The sequence below is a fragment of the Myxine glutinosa genome, chromosome 2 (assembly GCF_964187855.1).
Source record: "Myxine glutinosa chromosome 2, kmMyxGlut1.1, whole genome shotgun sequence".
NCBI lineage: Eukaryota > Metazoa > Chordata > Myxini > Myxiniformes > Myxinidae > Myxine > Myxine glutinosa.
This window is the reverse complement of record NC_136262.1, coordinates 161,384,131-161,402,848: the sequence shown is the minus strand read 5'-3', so window position 1 is coordinate 161,402,848 and position 18,718 is coordinate 161,384,131. Positions and strand designations below refer to the sequence as shown.

Below are 18,718 nucleotides of genomic sequence, written 5' to 3'. Positions count from 1 at the left end.
TGTGCTTTCATGAAGGATTTGTTTTAAAATTTCAGAAGTCATGACGATAAAAAATTTTTTAAAAAATTAATAATCAATTATTTTTTTGTTTTTTCTGTAATTTGAATTTTTTTTCGGTACATTTTACGAGTTTAATGAGACGATTGCAAAGAACCACTAACGAACCCCGGGCGTTAGCCAACAGGTGCTGCATTCGTCTTGTCATGTACAACTGAAATATGGATTTTGTATATTTCTTGCTCATTTCATGAATGTCATGAATTCATGAAATAGAACGTCAATTTTGTAAATATCTTTAAAATGATTTCCAGCAATGGTCTGCATTCAAATCTCTGCTCGTTTTCGTGATTAAATGACTTATAAGTGTGTCGATTTTCCCGTTAAAATAATGGTTGAGATCCTGCTTGGGTTGTGACCACAGGCACGAGCAGATTGCAGAATGGACACTATTTGATTTATAATCATATTCGCGGTTTTTGTAAAAAGCGATTTTATACAGCGTCTGTACAGTAAGCCAAATAATGGTAAAATCGACTGGCTCGATTTTAAGTCATAAAAAAAAAAAAAATTCCATTGTGGCACAAATATGGGTTTTTGTACCTTCATAAGAGTTAATTCGAAGCGGTTTGGACGCACGTCTGCATTTTATGCACATTTATGTGTGTGATTGGCCAAATGTGCTCTTACGAACACAAGAAATTGTAATCTTATGAATTATGATGTTCTGACAGGGATGACTTGATGAAGTGCACCATCAATTCATTTTTCCCATGTAGGACAGTAATGTAATTTTTAATTTCTATTGTAATGTAATGTAATGTAATGTTTGCAATGCAATGTAATTTAAAAAAAAAAAAAAAAAAAAAAAAAAAAAAAAAAAAAAAAAAAAAAAAAAAAAAAAAAAAAAAAAAAAAAAAAAAAAACACAAGTTTTCCGTGTCATCTCCAAGTAAGATTGGCACACACTGATGCCGGTAATTGTATCCTGCCAGTGGAATGCGTGCAGGCAGGTTGCCCATGGCAACCGTTTGGTGTTGTTGGCCCTAGCCCAAACTTCTACATATAGGATGAGAAGCGATTTTTTAAATGTAACCTTTTTCACTTTTCTTGCCCTACACCCCCCAACCTTCCCTCGCCCTTTCCCCCTCCCTCCTTCCGTCCCCCCCCCCTATCCAAACCCCCCATTTTTTCTTCCCTTCTGTATCCCTTCCCCCTTCCTGTTTTCTCTCCAAACTTACTTTTATCTGTATATTTACATCCTGATTAGAAAAAATATATATATATTTTTAGGATTTTTTATGGCGGCGGCCATCTTGGACCACAGCTAAAAATCCTTCAATCAAGATGAAATTTAATGAGAGCCAATCCCATGCTACTGTGATCCGTAATCTCTAAAAAATAGAACCATCAAATGTACCTTTGATCATTTTATATTTCATCTGTCTTTTAAGATTTAAAAAAAGGGAATTTATTGATATAAGATACTATGACATTTGCCAAGGCAATTAAATGGAGGGAAACCAATGATGAAATATATTGTGATCTGTTTATACATGAATGAATTTACATGTACATGAATTTGTTGACCCCAACCCAATCTTAACCCTAACTTCATTCTACCATTATCCATCCCCTCCAAATCATGTTATATTACTGATTGAATGAGGCATGTATAGGATTGTTGATCCCATATCCCATTGGATCCCATGTTGATTTAGCATATCACCTCATTATGTGGCTTTATGTGTTTTTGTGTGTGTGGGTATGTGTTCTTCATTCTCATTTTTAAAATTTCTCCCTCTCCCTAAAGAATATGGCCCCATAGTGTTAAAGTTATGAGTGCCATGGTACGACACAGTTGAAATGGTTAAAAAAAAATACACAGATGAGTGTAATGGCTCGCACAGAAGTTCGAGAGGGAGACAGTATTTACCATATAATCTCACAGCCTTGTAAGGGAGTCATGAGTGCGCCAATGATACACAGCTATCTTTAGGTTAAAATACAATGAGTGTCGTATTTCGCATAGTATTAATTCCTCATTCCTCCCTTGGCATTCTGCCACTTCTCCCCCTCCCTTCCCCACCCTTTTCCTCCCCTCGTTCCTCCTCCTTTCCTCCTCTTTTGCTTCTTCTTTTACCTGTTTTCACCTTTCATAGTTCTCATTGTTTTCTCATTTCTCTCATTGTTTCTCATTCTCATTGTTTTCTCTCATTGTTGATGAGATTCATCATTGTCATCATGATTGTCATATTGTTGATTATTATTGATGTTCATTCTCAAATTTTGTTAATGATAACTGTTTCATTGTTGATTATACCACGTGGATGTGTTGATACAGGAAATGTTTGTCTTCTGCAATGGATGATTATGGTATGACTCTGATAATGGTAACAATTTACAATTTTTTTTACAATTATAATTTATAATTGCCAATTTACAATTATGGTAAGTTTACATTTACAATTTATAATTACAATGATTTACAATGGTCATGATTTTACAATCATGAAAATTGCTATGATTATCAGGCATGTCATCATTGGGTTTTGATGTAAATCGATTGCATGGACTTTAAGGATAGCTTTATAGCCCTGCAGGATTAATGATGTATTACAAGTTACAAAGTTTATTGGAGTGTCGAAATTTCGGTATGATTGGATTCCATTGATAAATATTATGAATTAATTGCCATTCATTGGTATACATTTCAGGAATCTTACACCATTTTAATTGTCAAGAACTTTGAGTGTCTTTCAAAGTGAGACATGGTGGGTGACACATGACATGACATGTGACATCACATGACGTGTGACATGTGACACGTGACATGTGACATGGGTGACATGTGAGACATTGCCCAATGAACTGGTTCATATCTGTCGGATCAATTTTCGCTGATTATCTCACAAATGAAGGGTTGAGTTGCCTTCAGTGGTTGTTCAACTTTAATTTGTGATATAATGACCACACAGGATTGAACAAATATGTCAGATATGATCCAGAGGCAGAACGGTGATTTGTCAACTGATGGCAGATATGGGTCAAACGGTGACGACCGATGCTCATATTCCCCGTCAGTAGATGGAACTGTTTTGGCAACATTGGGAAAAGGTTTAGGTATAGAGTAATGTTGATCCCATATCATAGTTCAGTATCAGACATTGGTTTCAATTCGGTATCAGACTGATAAATGTGAATTTCGATATTATCATTTATATTATTTTATTATATATTATTATTAGAATTTTATTGATGAATATTGATAAATTGATTAAAATTGCATAATTGAATTGATTCTGATTCTGATCCGATTGATCTGATTGATTTTGATCTGATTAATTAATCTGATCTCATTTATTTAAATTTAATTTAAACAAGTCAATTGATGGATGAATAAAAAGTGCGGTCTCAAGAAAGAAGCTTTGAGACATTTGCAAAACATCAATGTGCAGACAACCTGGGACGATGAGCGAGGTGGTGAGTGTAGTGGTTATTTGTTATATTACGTGGTTATTTTTGTTTGACCCCCCCTTAACAGGACTTACTGATCCAGACTCATCTGCAACGCTGATCAGTGAGATTGGGGTGTGGGAAAAGCCACAGGGCAGGGGGACTCTCTGGAAATCACCTGAAGTCATCAAGTGGACAGGTGGAGAGATACTTCCTGGAAGACCACAGAGTGGAGCTTATCGGAATAAGCTAGACAACAACGCATTCAACGCTACTTTGTATAAAGTGGAACAAACTTCTGCGATTTTTGCAGTACACACATTTGATAGTGGATACAGGTGTAGTCCGATGTGTAGTCCTTGTAGTTATTTGATATATTGAGTGAGTATAAAGAGGTACTCACACACAGGCAAAATGGGACATTGGATAAGGCGATGCCCATATCAAAGACAATTTCGGAAGAACAACCAAGAACAGGGATACTACCAGTTACCACCGCCTCCATCAACAAATAGGGTTCTATTGAGGAATGCCCCAAATTCAGGGAGGACCTCAGCAGACTAAATGGTCTGCCACACCCTGTTGACTAGACCAAAATGACCAAGTGGCAGCGCTTCCTTTAATCTCAGGGTCGGCTGCACAGGAACCAAGTGTTAATTTGACAGTAGGTGGACGCAAGGCACCCTTTCTCGTCGATACGGGAGCTACGCGTTCCACGTTACGACAAGCAGATTTTCCCGATATACCATTGTCAAAATACTATACAAAGGTGGTCGGAGTGTCAGGAGTTCCCATACACACGCCAGTCACGGAAGAATTGCGTGTCCAATTTGGTCCATTGACTGCACAACATGCCTTTCTTGTGGCATCTGGCGTTCCAGTAAATTTGATGGGAAGAGATTTATTGTGTAAATTGAATTGCACTGTCATCTGTAATGAAAACGGAGTGTATCTAGAAATGCCAGAACACTCCCACGACTTTATTTCTAAGGTACTAGATGGCCTGACAAGACCAACAACACATCGATGGGATATCGATGATACAATCTTGGCGGAACTTTTGTGTGTTAGTTTTATGACACTGAAGGATGAAATGCCCGAAGTACAGGAATGGTTAGATAATTTTTTGATGGACTTTCTGACACGGCAGACTGATCTTCACTGTACAACATGTTATGATGCTACAGGAGAAGAGGGGTCCTATGCAGAGCGGGGTTTTAAATACCTGCACACCAAGTATGATATACATCTGACGTCATTGTGGGTGGGACGACAGGGAGTTGGGATGTCAGTGTCTTTGACGCCAGACCAACAACTCCTGTGGAATCAACCCGAAACAACAACCCCACACGTCACCTTAGCGGTGGCACAAGGGTACGAAGCAAAAGATGTTGGAATAATGATTGCAACTCTGAAAGAGTGTAACAACAGGGGATACATGGGAGAAATTCAAAGTGCCCCACTCTATGACTTAGATGGAGATGGATTTTGTTGGCAGCTCGGACAGCAGGTGCTTTCTACAACCTTCAACATGATTGTTGAATCGAATGATACTGACGATATTGGGGTATACCTACTCAGCTCTGACGCTGACGGTGACCAGGACCCACTCGATCAAATACCAATATGCTTGTGGACAACGCATCCAAATGATGTGGGACGAATCAAGAGTATTGCACCTGTAAGGATCACAGTAGATGATTCTAAGCCATTGCCTAGAAAGCGCCAATATCCATTGAGACCAGAGGCAAAAGCTGGTATTGCACCAGTGATTCGATCATTGGTGGAACAGGGAGTTATAGTTCGCACTGTGAGCATGTGCAACACTCCTATTTTACCTGTGAAGAAGCCAGGCAAGACTACTTGGAGATTTGTTCAAGATCTTCGAGCAATTAATGATTGTGTCATCCCAGCCTATCCAGTGGTCCCTAACCCGATCACTGTACTGTCAAGTATTCCATGCAACACGAAGTTTTATTCTGTGGTGGACTTATGTTCAGCGTTCTTCAGTGTACCCATTCATGAGGATTCGCGTTATCTTTTCGCATTCACGTACGAAAATTTACAGTTTACCTGGACTGTGTTACCACAAGGGTACACGGAGAGCCCAACTTTGTTTTCACGTGCTCTACATGAAGACCTCAGCGATGTTGAATTTCCTGGGGGTTCAGTGATGGTACAATATGTTGATGACCTTCTCATATGCTCAACTTCAAAGGAAGCATGTGAGCAGGACACTGTTGTGCTACTGACAGCGTTGGCAGACAAAGGCCACAAGGCCTCGAGAGATAAGTTGCAGTTCTGTAAGGAAGAGGTGAAATATTTAGGACATATTTTGAAAGGCGACACGAGACGATTGTGCCCTGAACGTGTAAAAGTGATCAGGACACTTCCAAAACCTAAAACTGTCAAGCAGATGAAATCTTTTCTAGGGACAGGGAGACCAAAGCAAAGATGGGGGGCTTGAAGAAAGAGGTGATACAGATACAGCATAGGTTGTGTAAGGTAGCAAATCAGATGCCTCTTCAAGTCAGTAATGGAGAGCAATCTCAACCCAAATTGTATCCAGAAGCCAGATCATACGAGACCAATGAACTGGAAGACGAAACTCCTCCACCTTATCGGAGAACTATTGTATATCAGCCACAGGTAGTGCCTGTACCTGTACCTGCCGAAAGACCAGAACAGAGTGCAGCGATTGGTTCTAGTCAACAGAGGACAGGTGAAAGACGTGACCCATTTGAGGTAACTACCCAAGAGGGTGCAATTGGGGCACAGGAACCGACTCAAAGTGGGCAAACGATGCAACCAGCTGCTATATCTTTATCATGCTCTCCATTTCACCATACAAGGAGTAAGGGTCGTGTGATAAATGCCAATCAATCTAACGATCAATGTGATTGGCTAATGAATGATCAAAAGTTGACTCTCTCACAAGGAGGGTTTGAGCAAGTGGTGTTATGAATTTTCCTCAGCGGCAATTTCCAGGGGCAAATCAGCAACATCCAGATCTGATGTATAGACCATGGCAGGTACATCAATTGAAGGCATTGCAGAGTAGTATGCCATCAATCAAAACAGATCCACTTCAATTTGCGGAGGAACTGCGGTTAATTGTGGAAACTCAGTTGCCCACTGCAAGAGACATGGAAATACTTTTAAAATGGTTAATTCCTAATACCACCACTTTGAGGAACTTAATGCGTGAGGCCAACTGGGTAAATACGGAAGATGGACAGGTGGACATGCCCACGGAGGCTAGAACGGCACAGATCAATAACTTGATAGAGGCCATAAAAAAAATTGCCACCAGTGACGGATTGGAACAAAGTGGTTACATGCAAGCAGAACACAGGCGAAGATGCGAGCGATTATTTGGACAGATTGCGAGATGTTTTCCGACTATATTCAGGCATAGACCGGGCACAAATTGACAATGCCTTAAAACCCCTTTTTATTAATGGTCTATTGCCCAAATTGAAGAGTGAAGTGGAAAGACAATGTATTGCTTGGGAAGGCAAGCCAATGCAAGAAATATTGAATTACGCCTTGCATCATCAGCGGATTCAAGCCAGGAATAGTGCTGTAAATGCCGAGAAATTGATGCAACTACAGACTCAAGCCCTGATGACTACGAATCAACGCAATAGGTTTTCTGGGCAACAACGCAACAATGCAGTAGGAGATAACCAGGGAGTGGGGTGGCAACTCAGGGATCTGGAGAGGCAGCCCAGCGATACAAGTGAACAGGTGGACAAACCAGCCAATGACAGACATCGATGTTTTAATTGTGGAAATATTGGACACTGGAAACGATGTTGTCCATATTCAAATAGGAAGACGAGTTCATAGGACGAACCAAGATCAAGGGTACCAGTGCTTACCGGTACCTCAGATAACGATTAGGCCTTCATTGCTGCAGATCCCAAATGCCAAAAGACCAACATGAATAATTGTTCATGCTTCTTGTCTCAAACATTTTTGGAGCAAGAATGAATTTTACTTTTGCTTATTAGCAAATTAATAATTAGTTGATTAAATGCCAAAATTGGATTTTTTTTGGAACATGAATTAAAAGATCCAGAATTAGAGTTCATTCTGGAAGCCTCATATTTGCCAATTATAAATGTGGTTTTAGGGAGTATTTTGGGCGAAACAATTTTTTACAACAAAACAATTACCAAAGTGTGGAACATTGCTTTGCAAAATTTTTTGGAAACCAAGTGACGAGCATCACATGATCAGCAGGTGGGCATTTTGGACTATTTTTTGCATGCTCATAGGTCAGTGGTCGACTGACATGTAAATAGAGGTGTTGTAAAATTTGTACAATTTGTAAATTTGTAAAATTTGGATAAATTATTGTGGGACCGAAAAGGGTACTTTCAATGTGACATTATAGGGGTTTTCTAAAAATAAACTTTTTGTCTATTTGTGTATTAGCGTTTCTAACATTAAAGGATAAATTTTACGAAATTGAAATGAAATTGACACCCATCTTGATCTGTTAATGATGGTTCAAATGCAAACAAATATACATAATGCTTGGGTTTGTGTATGTTTGTGTGTCAATGTTTTTGTTTTGTGTGTCAACCTTACAAGAATATCCAGAAAATTCGTAAAATAAAATAGGAATATAATTTGATTATGAACATTATCTCTTTTGTCAAGGGCGATGGAATATACGGATTTGATGTGCTAGGTTATGAGCAGCCATTAATTAATAGTAAAATTGTGAGTAATCTTGGGATTCCATTTTTGATAGAATTCATATGAGAATAACAGCTATTTATGGATATGAGTTTCATTAAAAAAAATGAGAGAGTACAAAATTAGTCAAATTTGGAAAAGGTCTTACACTGACTTCCCAGAGTACTCTGCTCACAGATTTTTACATATATAAACTTGACCTTTATCAGCATATAAATTGTGCTGTATGTATGGATGTGTCTTAGGCATAGACGATATGGGCAGATAGTAAAGACAATTTTGTTGAATTGAACTATTGTGAGTTTTATAACGAAATGCATTGTGAATCTTAAAACCAAGGGGCAGACGTGAACGCGCTGTTATGTTTTTACACTCAGATGTTTTTTTGGGTTTTTATGGGTTTTTACACTCAGAACACGATGTTACGTATACCTGCAACATATTTTGTTAATCTGCCACACCTATATTGGCATACTGGTGTCAGTAGTCTTCACTAAGTTGCATAGAAAAATGGAGGAACAACTTTTAAGGGAGTATACAACCACGTATTTGGATATTTTCTACAAAAGTAGGGGTTTCAATAAGTGGTAGCTGTACACATGGGATTTATCAAATTAAGTTATGCAGTTTAAACAAAGTTACTGGTAAACAGAAGGGAAATGGATAGTAAATAAATTCTTCAATGCTGGGTAAATTTAATGAGATATTACAAAGACTTATAAGAGCTACTGTTCTTCCTTATAGCAGTGGGAAAAGAGTGAATTAGAACCAAATGAATCTATAAATGAATGTGATAGGGATAATATCCTCAATTTGTGTTACTTATTTGATTGTAGGTAAAGAAATTATTTTATCGGAATGGATTGATAACAGCAGCCTGCAATGTCCTGAGAGTGTGCATCCATGTAATTAGAAATCCCAGATTTGTTTCTACAACCAACATTTGGTAGAGGTCTTATGTCGATGAGCACTTACTTGGTAGATAAAAATGGTACTGCATGTTGGCAGCCACTTTTGCGGCCATTTAGGCCAAACACATTGAGAGGAAAATTGTCGTTCAATACGTAATTTACACATGGCTATTTGTAAAAGGGAAGTTGTTGCGATGGGCAACATTTTTAAAGGTTTATTAAAATGTTATAATATGACATGTGTCAAGGCAAACTATTGGATGGGAATATTAGATCTGGTTATAGAATGAATTTGCTGACCCTTTGAGTTTAATTTTTTGAAATTGATTGTTTTATTAGTATTTTGAGTTCACATTGGAAATAGTTTGGTAGAGCTTTGTTAAAACCTATAGTTGTGGTATCTTGGAACGAATTCACAGATCATAGGAAGTTGATAACAATAGAAATGAATATGGACCCCGGGAAATAGGGGCATCAGAATAAGGCAAATAATCAGATTTATGTTACATATTAAGGGATTTTTCTTTAGTCACATTTTAAGAAGTTTGTTAGTTTGGTATATAATGTTGAATGTCATTGACATAAATGAGGGCATAACAACTTGTTGTGCACTATGTCTGTTTTACACGATCGATGAACTCATATCACCACAAGTAACACTGTTAAAGAAAAACAAAAAGCGGGGAGGACTATGCTAATAACATATTAGGCATAGTTTGCTTGTTTGCAAGAATTGTTGGGAATTAGATATTCCTGTTTGTGATTTAAATCATATATAATCATTATTAATGCATTTATTTTCTTTGAGTTGAGTTACAACACCTGCATGTGTTTAATTTTTTGAATTATATGAACCGGAAAGTAATTGTGGATGCTATTCTTAGTTTTAGTAGTGTAAAACACATGTCTGATTTGAATATTATTCGTGTGAAGTTGTTATAAAATATAGTGATTTCATGTTACAATGTACCCCATCTGATTCAATCTGTGTGGAGAGCAGATATAAATGTGGCTAAGTAAAGGAAAGACAAGACCACATCCCAAATGGAGTGATAACGACATCTGGGAAGAAGTTTGAAAAAGGAAAATTTGTGAAAATGAAGTTAATCTTGGCATACACCCTCTTTCTCAAAGAATGATGAAGAAATGCTCCTTTGGAGGATGGATGTTTACCTTCACCAAGGGAAAATTATGTGACCATTTGTCTGGGTCACACTGCAACATATGGAAAAAGGACGATCACTTACTTGTGTTCAAATACCTCGAACAGTCATCACATCAGCAATTGCAGGACGACGAGATTTTACCTGCAACGTTTACGGGATACGGTGACGTGTGTCATTACTTCACCAACTTCCGGGGAGCCAGCATGGAGCTGCAGGCGAACGACTGCCTTTTCCTTCACAACAGCTGTGCACGATTCTGCTGTGTGCTCCTGGTATGGACCATGGACAACTGAGTACCATGGTCCCAACATCATCATTGCGGATGCATCCGGCATCCCTGCTCCACATCTTGTTGACAAATCAACATCACATCAATACTTGCTCCATGCTCACGATTAGTGAGGAGGCAAGTCGACTACAACTGGATGGAGGCCTTGTTCAAATCTACTATGGCTCACAGCAAGAGTGGCAAGGATGCTGCATGGAGAGCAGGGTCAGTCTTTGACTCTGCCCAGCTATCACAACAGCAGAAAATCCTATGCAAATAGTGAAGGTGTGATGAAGACAACAGGAGAAAATGTTTTATGCTGAAATTCCAAACACAAGTGATCCGCCCCTTTTTCAAACAAAGAAAGTCAATATTTGATTAAAGGCAAATACTTTGCCAAATGTTGCAGATGCTTTATTATTTTGATGAACTGAAATTATTGCGTTTTGGTGAAGGTGAAATGTTTTGTGATCTTTATGCAAATGAGTTGAATTGAATTATCAACATAGAAAGAGTCAATGAACAAGGAAATGTATTGTGATCAAAATTCTTCCAGAATGACGGTGTATGCCTTAGGAAATTGAATTACCAGATTAGTGGTATGAATATTTAATGTGGTAATGTTTAGATTAATGGTTAATATAAACATAAAAGAAAAACTGGGGATTGTCAGGGAATAAATATTCATATTGACAATATTGCTAGAATATATATCAATGTAATCTTGTTTAAAGTGGAATTATGTTTTACTTTACGAATGAGCAAAAGAGCATAGAACTAGAATTAACATGTGGTCAGAGAGAGAGTTAATTTAAGGAAACAGAATGTGTAATGCTCGTGGACTGCCATCTGTGTCTTTCAATATTTAGCCTGTGTTCCATAGATGGAACACAGGCTGCAAACAGCTTCAGCAGGTCAGAGTATTTGACCTCTTGAACAGAAATAAAGTGGTGCTCTCAGTCTCCCAAAATAGAGGGGTGGCCAAAAGAGCCAAATAAAGGCTTTTGGATGAAGCAGTCTGGGCCTTTAAAACCAAGAGAAAGTTGCATTGGAAGAGCAGAGTGGACTGGGAGAGTGGACTGGGAGAGTGGACTGAGAGAGTGGACTGGGACAGTGAACTGAAGAGGAGTGAAAACTGAAGACCAGTTGAAACTGATCAACCAACTGGAGATTGTCAACAACTGAACGAGCTTCAGAAGACCTACTGAACGAGCTTCAAAAGACCGACCAAATGAGCGTCAACAAACTCTGGAACAGACTCATTAAAGATCTCGGCTTAGTATACAACAAATTCTCTAAAGTGAATAAACCATTGATTTTGCTAAACCGAGTCTCTTGAAGTTTTACTAACATAACACCAGTAATTGTTAATAATTCTCCAACACAACCAAAAGGTTGGAAATACTACTAAATTTATTTCTACTATTTACATGCTCAAAATAACCAAGGAAGAAGGAAAGATAAGAAAATAATATACAGAAGATATTAGAGACACAGTGAAAATACTAGCTCATCTAACAGGCTTAACTTATTCCCAGGGACAAGACAAAAGACAGACTACGAACACACTTACACGGGGGATGATGATAGGAATGGCAGGAGGTGGATGGCTGGGGGGAGAGGGAGGTCCAACGGGTCCTGCAGCACGACCGGCGCGTTGGGCAGCCGCCGTTCCTTCGCGGCCCTGCTCCAAACTGCCGTCCAGGCCCCAAGCTGCTGTGGCTGCAGTTTCGGTGGCTCAAGCTGCTGTTGATGCAGCCGCGGTGGCTCAAGCTGCTCTTCAGGGATCCCTTACTCAACTCTCTCTTCTCGGTGATCTCTTCGCCGCCACTCTTGTCATGGACCTCTTTTGTCATGGACCTCCTTACGCAACTTCTGACCACTCTTGCGCGCGCGCTTTTATAACGCCTCCGGCGATTAAGCCGCCGGCCTTCAGGACACGCCCATCGGTGTGCTCACCTCGGCCATGGTTGGTCGCGCGACCCTCTGGCTCCGCCCTTGATGACGACGGGCGGGCACGCCTTTCTTCCCCGACCCGAGCACATGTTCAATGGTGGTTTTGGAGGGGATGTAATTGGCAAATTGAGGCTTGGCCATAACGAAAGGGGAAATGGAGGTTTTTGGGAATGGGAATGAAGAATGAAGGGAATCGATCTTATTTCACTTGGTGCAATGGAGTGTCATTTTAATGGAAGACAAAGCCTAAACCTAATACACAGAATAAGGAAATAAACTACTGAACAGGGATATTATAGTGTTCTTCATGTATGCTCTATGGAATTAACTACCGGAACACCCTTTGACCTTTATACAACAGACTGGAGCAAGGAGGGCTCAGAATAAAGCAATAATTCATAACAATTTACAATACAACACAATCAAAAAAACACAATCCTCATATCCGCAACAATATATATATATATATATATATATATATATATATATATATATATATATATATATATATATCGGGATTTAAATTTAATTCAAAAATTGATCCAGACGTCGATTCTCTTTCAAACATTCAAACCGACAGAGGTAGTCACAGCATCTGTAGAATTTTCACCATTTTACTCAACTCCGTTTCACTTTTATTTGGTGGAGCAAAAGGTCAACTGAGCTTTATAGATATTTAGAAACGATGCCATTGATTGGGTAATGCGATTATTATTTTCAGAACAACCATGAAGGAATCGCCGCTGAACTGACAAAGTTTGCCTTGAAAGCCCAAATTATCTACCCAATTAATCAAACTTTCCAGGTGAGTTCAAGAAATTATTTTACCTTTCTCATTTGTAAGTGATTTAATGTGTTCAGATTGCAATGATTTGACATTGTAATGGTGTGCTGCTCAGCCGCTAGTGCAAGACTCTTCCAATCCAGTCATTAATAGCTCACGAGTCCCGGTGTCTTCGGAGCAAACGTGCAATGAGAACGGTCGGGTGACCCAGTCGGGTGCCATGTTGGTGAATCAATTGATGAAAGAGGATTATTATGGAATTTCAAGGCAGAACACGCCGGGTGGAGGACAGCTCCGTTTTCGAAAAAGGTGAGCTTCAAGGTCACAAAATGGTGACGTGCATCTCCGTTCAGCTGTTCTGTTGTCTCGTGTTCTCATCTATGTTCACCTTTGTTATTGATGCAAAGATATCCAAGATGTCCAGGTAGTATTTCAGATTTCAATGATCTCTTTCTCATTGTTTTCCTCCATGGAGCTCTGGAGCTTGGCAATTGAGGCTTTGTGGTTTTATTGAGCAAAAACTACAGGAATTGGAGAGAGACTTTTGGCAGGAGCGCATCACCGTGAGTTTTTGAACCGTTTTCCACACAACACTTATCAGCTCGTCCCACTGCGCAGTGGGAGAGGGGATTTTGCAATTGCTTCTGTGTGTCTGTCTGTCTGGTAGACTGTCCAGGCCAAGACTTTTTTCCATTTGAGCTTTTGTCATCAAATTTTCAACAAAAATTTATTATGAGAATATGGAGAAAATAATTAAAATTGGGTCAAATGTGAAATGGCAAAGTCTTAGTAACTACTAGCCGAAAGCACCCGGCGTTGCCCGGGTTCTTTTTGAATGAATTTACTACTATAATTCATCTTTTACTCACGGCCGTAGAACATTACACAACACACAACAACATGCATTTTAAGGCCATTTTCCCTGCTGGAGCGGGGGTTAGCCTTGCGGTCCCCATGACAATCTTCTCCATCTTGCCCTATTTTCTGCATCTCTCCTTGTTAACCCCCTTGCCCGCATTTCTTCTTCCACCATCTTTAGCCAAGTCTTTCTCGGTCTTCCCCGTCCTCTACTTCCTTCTACATTCATTTCCATCACTCTTCTCAACCAGTCACTTTCATCCTTCCTCAACACATGACCAAACCATCTCAACATGTTCCTCTTCACAGCATCAATCACAGGCTCTATTCCCATCATCTTTCGCAATTCATCATTTGTCTTCCTCTCTCTCAACGATACTCCGCACATCCGTCGAACCATTCGCATTTCCACCCTTTCCAACCTTCGTTGCTGCTCTACATTCATGACCCATGTCTCGCTCCCAGAAATCATAACACTTCTCACACATGCAGCATACACCTTTCCCTTCAGCTTCAACGACACTCCCCTCATCATCAGCACGCCACTCAGTTCCCGAAACATCTTCCATGCACATCTCACTCTAGCAACCGTTGCCGAGTCTGATCCACCTTCTCAATTCAGCATGTCTCCGAGGTAGCAAAACGTTTTCACACCTTCCAGCTTCACGCCGTCTCCAAGATCCAACTCAACATTTCTTCCATCTGCAGCTCCCTCTGTGCACACCTTACATTTGAATGTAGCTGCCACACTGGTTAATGACCCTCTCAGACCACTACATTTTTGATGAACCCACTCAGCGCACATTGTACATTGAATGGAATTCACTCTGACACCCTTCCTGCACACAGCACACGGCCACTTCCCAGTTCTTTCTACCTCACCACATGCTTTACCACTTGCCATCACCTTCGTTTTTCCGATATTCACCTTCAGACCTTTTGTCTCCATACATTCCTTCCACTTGTTCATCTTCTCCTTCAGTCCATCCATACTTTCTGCAATCAACACCAGATCATCTGCATACAACAACTCCCACGGTAAACCCTCCTTTACGTTCTGAGCCAGCACCTCCATCACAGCTACAAATAGTAGTGGACTTAGTACCGACCCCTGATGCACTCCCACCTTCACCTCAAACTCACCACTGTTCCCGTCCTTCGTCCTTACAGCTGTGCGTGCTGTTTTGTACATTGCCATCACTACTCTGATCAACCATTCCTCCACTCCTAACTTCCTCAATGCCCATGTCAATACTTTGCGTGGAACCCTATCGAATGCTTTCTCCAGATCAACAAACCCAAGAAACAACTTCTTCCTCTTCTCCATTTACTTCTCCTGCAACTGCCTCACAATGAAAAGCGCGTCTGTCGTTCCTCTTCCTGGCATGAATCCAAACTGCATTTCGTCGATCTTCACTTTCTTCCTTATCCTCCTCTCCAACACCCTTTCCAATACCTTCATTCCATGCTCCAATAACTTTATCGCTCGGTACGAGCCACACTCCAGAGGGTCACCTTTCCCCTTGTATAGAGGGACGAGGGTACTCAGTTCCCAAGCCACTGGAATGCGGCCTTCTTTCACCACCAGATTACAGATCTCTGTCATTCTCTTCACACCCCAACTTCCTGCTGCCTTCAACATATCTCCCACAACTCCCGTCGGCCCTCCCGCTTTTCTACCCTTCATTGCTTTTATCGCTTCCTCAACTTCCTTCTCAGTTATCTTCTCTGCCGGTCCTAAAACTGGGTTACTCTCCATGTTGCCATCCCATTCATTCTCTGTATTCAACAGCATTTCCATATATCTTTTCCATCTTCCTTTAATTCCATCTGGGTCGACAACGATTTGTCCCACTTCATCCTTCAAGCAACTGACCCCGTCACATCACACCTCTCTTTCGCTATCTGCTTTGCAATCCTGAATACTGCTTTCTGACCCTCTTCCGAATCCAAGCGTTCTCCGAACATTTTCCTACATGCCTCCTGCGCCTTTGCTACCTCTTTCTTTGCAGCCTTCCTGGCTGCCTTATAACTTTCATGCTCTGCTTTTTCTGCTCCCGTACCCTTCGCCTTCTGCCACTCCTTGAACTTCTTCCTCTTCTCGTCAATCCTCTTTCCAACTTCATCATCCCACCACCATGTTTCCGAGTGCCTCGGTGGTCCTTTTGTCCATCCACATACCTCACCAACGGCTCCCAACAGACTAGCTTTCATTGACATCCAACCACTTTCAAGCTCAACCACATCATCCTCGACCCTACTCAGCCTCTCTTTTAATGCCTCCCTTACTCTCACCTCTTTCAACCTCCACACCTTCATTCTCGGTTGGTACTTCACCCGCCGAGCTCTCCTCGCACCTTTCACCCTTATGTCGCAGACAACCAAGTGGTGCTGTGAAACAGCCACCTCCCCCGGGATCACCTTTGTGTCCCGGAGGTGCCCCCTATCTCGCCTACGCACCATCAGGTAGTCAATGGTTGTCGTCGACCCACCTGACGTGTATGTAACAAGCTTATTATCCTCTTTCTGGAACTGAGTATTACAAATCAACAAATCAGCTCCATCAGCAAACTCCAAAATCCTTTCACCTTCTCCATTTCTCACACCATATCCATAACCCTCATGAACTCCCTCAAAACCATCAATACTCCTTCCCACATGTCCATTTAGGTCTCCTCCTACCACAACAACTTCCTCATCTTTCATGCTTTCCATCAGCTTCTCTATCGCACACCAGAACTTGTCCTTCTCTTCATCGCTTCGACCACTCTAGTCACACTCACCACACTGTCTACAAACTCCTCAGAAAACAGGACACCAACACCATTCACGCCCTCCAGGCACCCTTGCCACATAAACTTGTTTTTCTGTCCCTGCCTACCCTTCACCATTCTCACACCACTTCCCTTCCATCTCGTCTCTTGCACACAACATATGTCCACTCTTCTTCTGACCAATACTTCCACCACTTCTCCTGATCTCCCTGTCATTGTCCCTACATTCCATGTCCCAAACCTCAGAAACCGATCTCCACTTCGGGCTGTACCCTGCCCATATGTAGTTGTAATTGTCATGGTTCTCTTTTTGAGGCAATGTTTTTATGGCCGGATGCCCTTCCTGACGCCAACCCTCTTAGTCGTCTCTTACGACACGCAGGGATACGGTGTACCTATTCTAATCCAGGGTACACACTGGGAAACGTTTAAAACATATAAATTCTGGGGGGGTGGGGGGAGGGCGGCGTCAGCATCACGGCTGCGGTTTAAACATATTTAAATAATATTTAAACAAAACCATGAAAAATAATCTGGGAAAAGTCTCTAAGTGAGAACGTGGATTTGAGAAAGCAGGAGCAGAGGTGGAAGAAAAACGAGATATAGGCGGCGGGGCACAAGTCGAGACGAGGAGGAGAGCGAACAAGCACGTGTCTGGGAGGAGAGAAAGAATGAATATAGAATTTTTTGTTTATTTGTTTGTTTTGTTTTTAAAACGTTGGACAAAAAGGGTAAAATGTTCGTGAGAGATAGGGGGGAGAAAAGAAAATCAAAGAAACAAGCAAATACTATGAAGGAAAGAACTTATATTCACAAAATACTGACGGGGGGGAGGGAGCCTGGAGAGACCAGGCCGCGCATGAGGTGCGAACAAACAAACGACTAATTACACACAAATTTGCAATAATTACAAAACCAAAACTAAATAGAAACGCACAATAACACATACACAATAAAATAACCAGTGGAAATTTGACAAAGACACGAATGGGAAAATACTCAAACTTTGATGCCGTGGAGAGATCGAAGCAAGCCTCGTCGCTCGAGGGACCGGAAGCGGAAACCTATTATTGGAGAATATGGAGAAAATAATTAAAATTGGGTCAAATGTGAAATGGCAAAGTCTTAGTAACTACCAGCCGAAAGCACCCGGCATTGCCCGGGTTCTTTTTGAATGAATTTACTACTATAATTCAGCTTTTACTCGTGGCGGTAGAACATTGACGACTATAATTCAGCTCAGCTTTTAATTGCGAATTGTCCCAGCCCGGCCTCGTCACCTAGCCTATAACCTTCCCGGGGCCCGTCCCGACATTTTTAGTTCTTTTTGAATGAATTTACTGCTATAATTCAGCTTTTACTCGCGGCCGTAGAACATTGACTACTATAATTCAGCTCAGCTTTTAATTGTGAAATGGGCCCAGCCCAGCCGAAGCGGCCTCGACCCGCCTCGTCACCTAGCCTCTAACCTTCCCGGGGCCCGTCCCAACATTTTTAGTTCTTTTTGAATGAATTTACTACTATAATTTAGCTTTTACGCGTGGCCATAGAAGATTGACTACTATAATTCAGCTCAGCCTTTAATTGCGAAATGGGCCCAGCCCAGCCGAAGCGGCCTCAACCGGCCTCACCACCTAGCCTATAACCTTCCCGGGGCCCGTCCCGACATTTTTGGTTCTTTTTGAATGAATTTACTACTATCATTTAGCTTTTACTTGTGGCCGTAGAAGATTGACTACTATAATTGAGCTCAGCTTTTAATTGCGAAATGGGCCCAGCCGGCCGAGGTGGGCCTCGACCGGCCTCGCCACCTAGCCTAAAACGTTCCCGGGGCCCGTC

At 41.0% G+C, this 18,718-nt stretch overlaps 1 protein-coding gene across 5 annotated transcripts in view; it reads left to right on the top strand.

Moving 5' to 3' along the window:
• The window catches only part of EVC (EvC ciliary complex subunit 1), a 71,224-nt gene that overhangs the window by 8,995 nt on the left and 43,511 nt on the right, over positions 1-18,718 (top strand). For all 5 annotated transcript variants that reach the window (XR_010983258.2, XM_068106853.2, XM_068106855.2 and 2 more), the window contains exons 3-5: positions 13,185-13,268; positions 13,363-13,556; positions 13,723-13,810. Coding sequence is in view for 4 of the 5 variants with exons in the window: in XM_068106853.2 (XP_067962954.2) it covers positions 13,185-13,268; positions 13,363-13,556; positions 13,723-13,810 (366 nt within the window). In the remaining variant the exon portion in view is untranslated. The remainder of the gene's footprint in view (positions 1-13,184; positions 13,269-13,362; positions 13,557-13,722; positions 13,811-18,718) is intronic.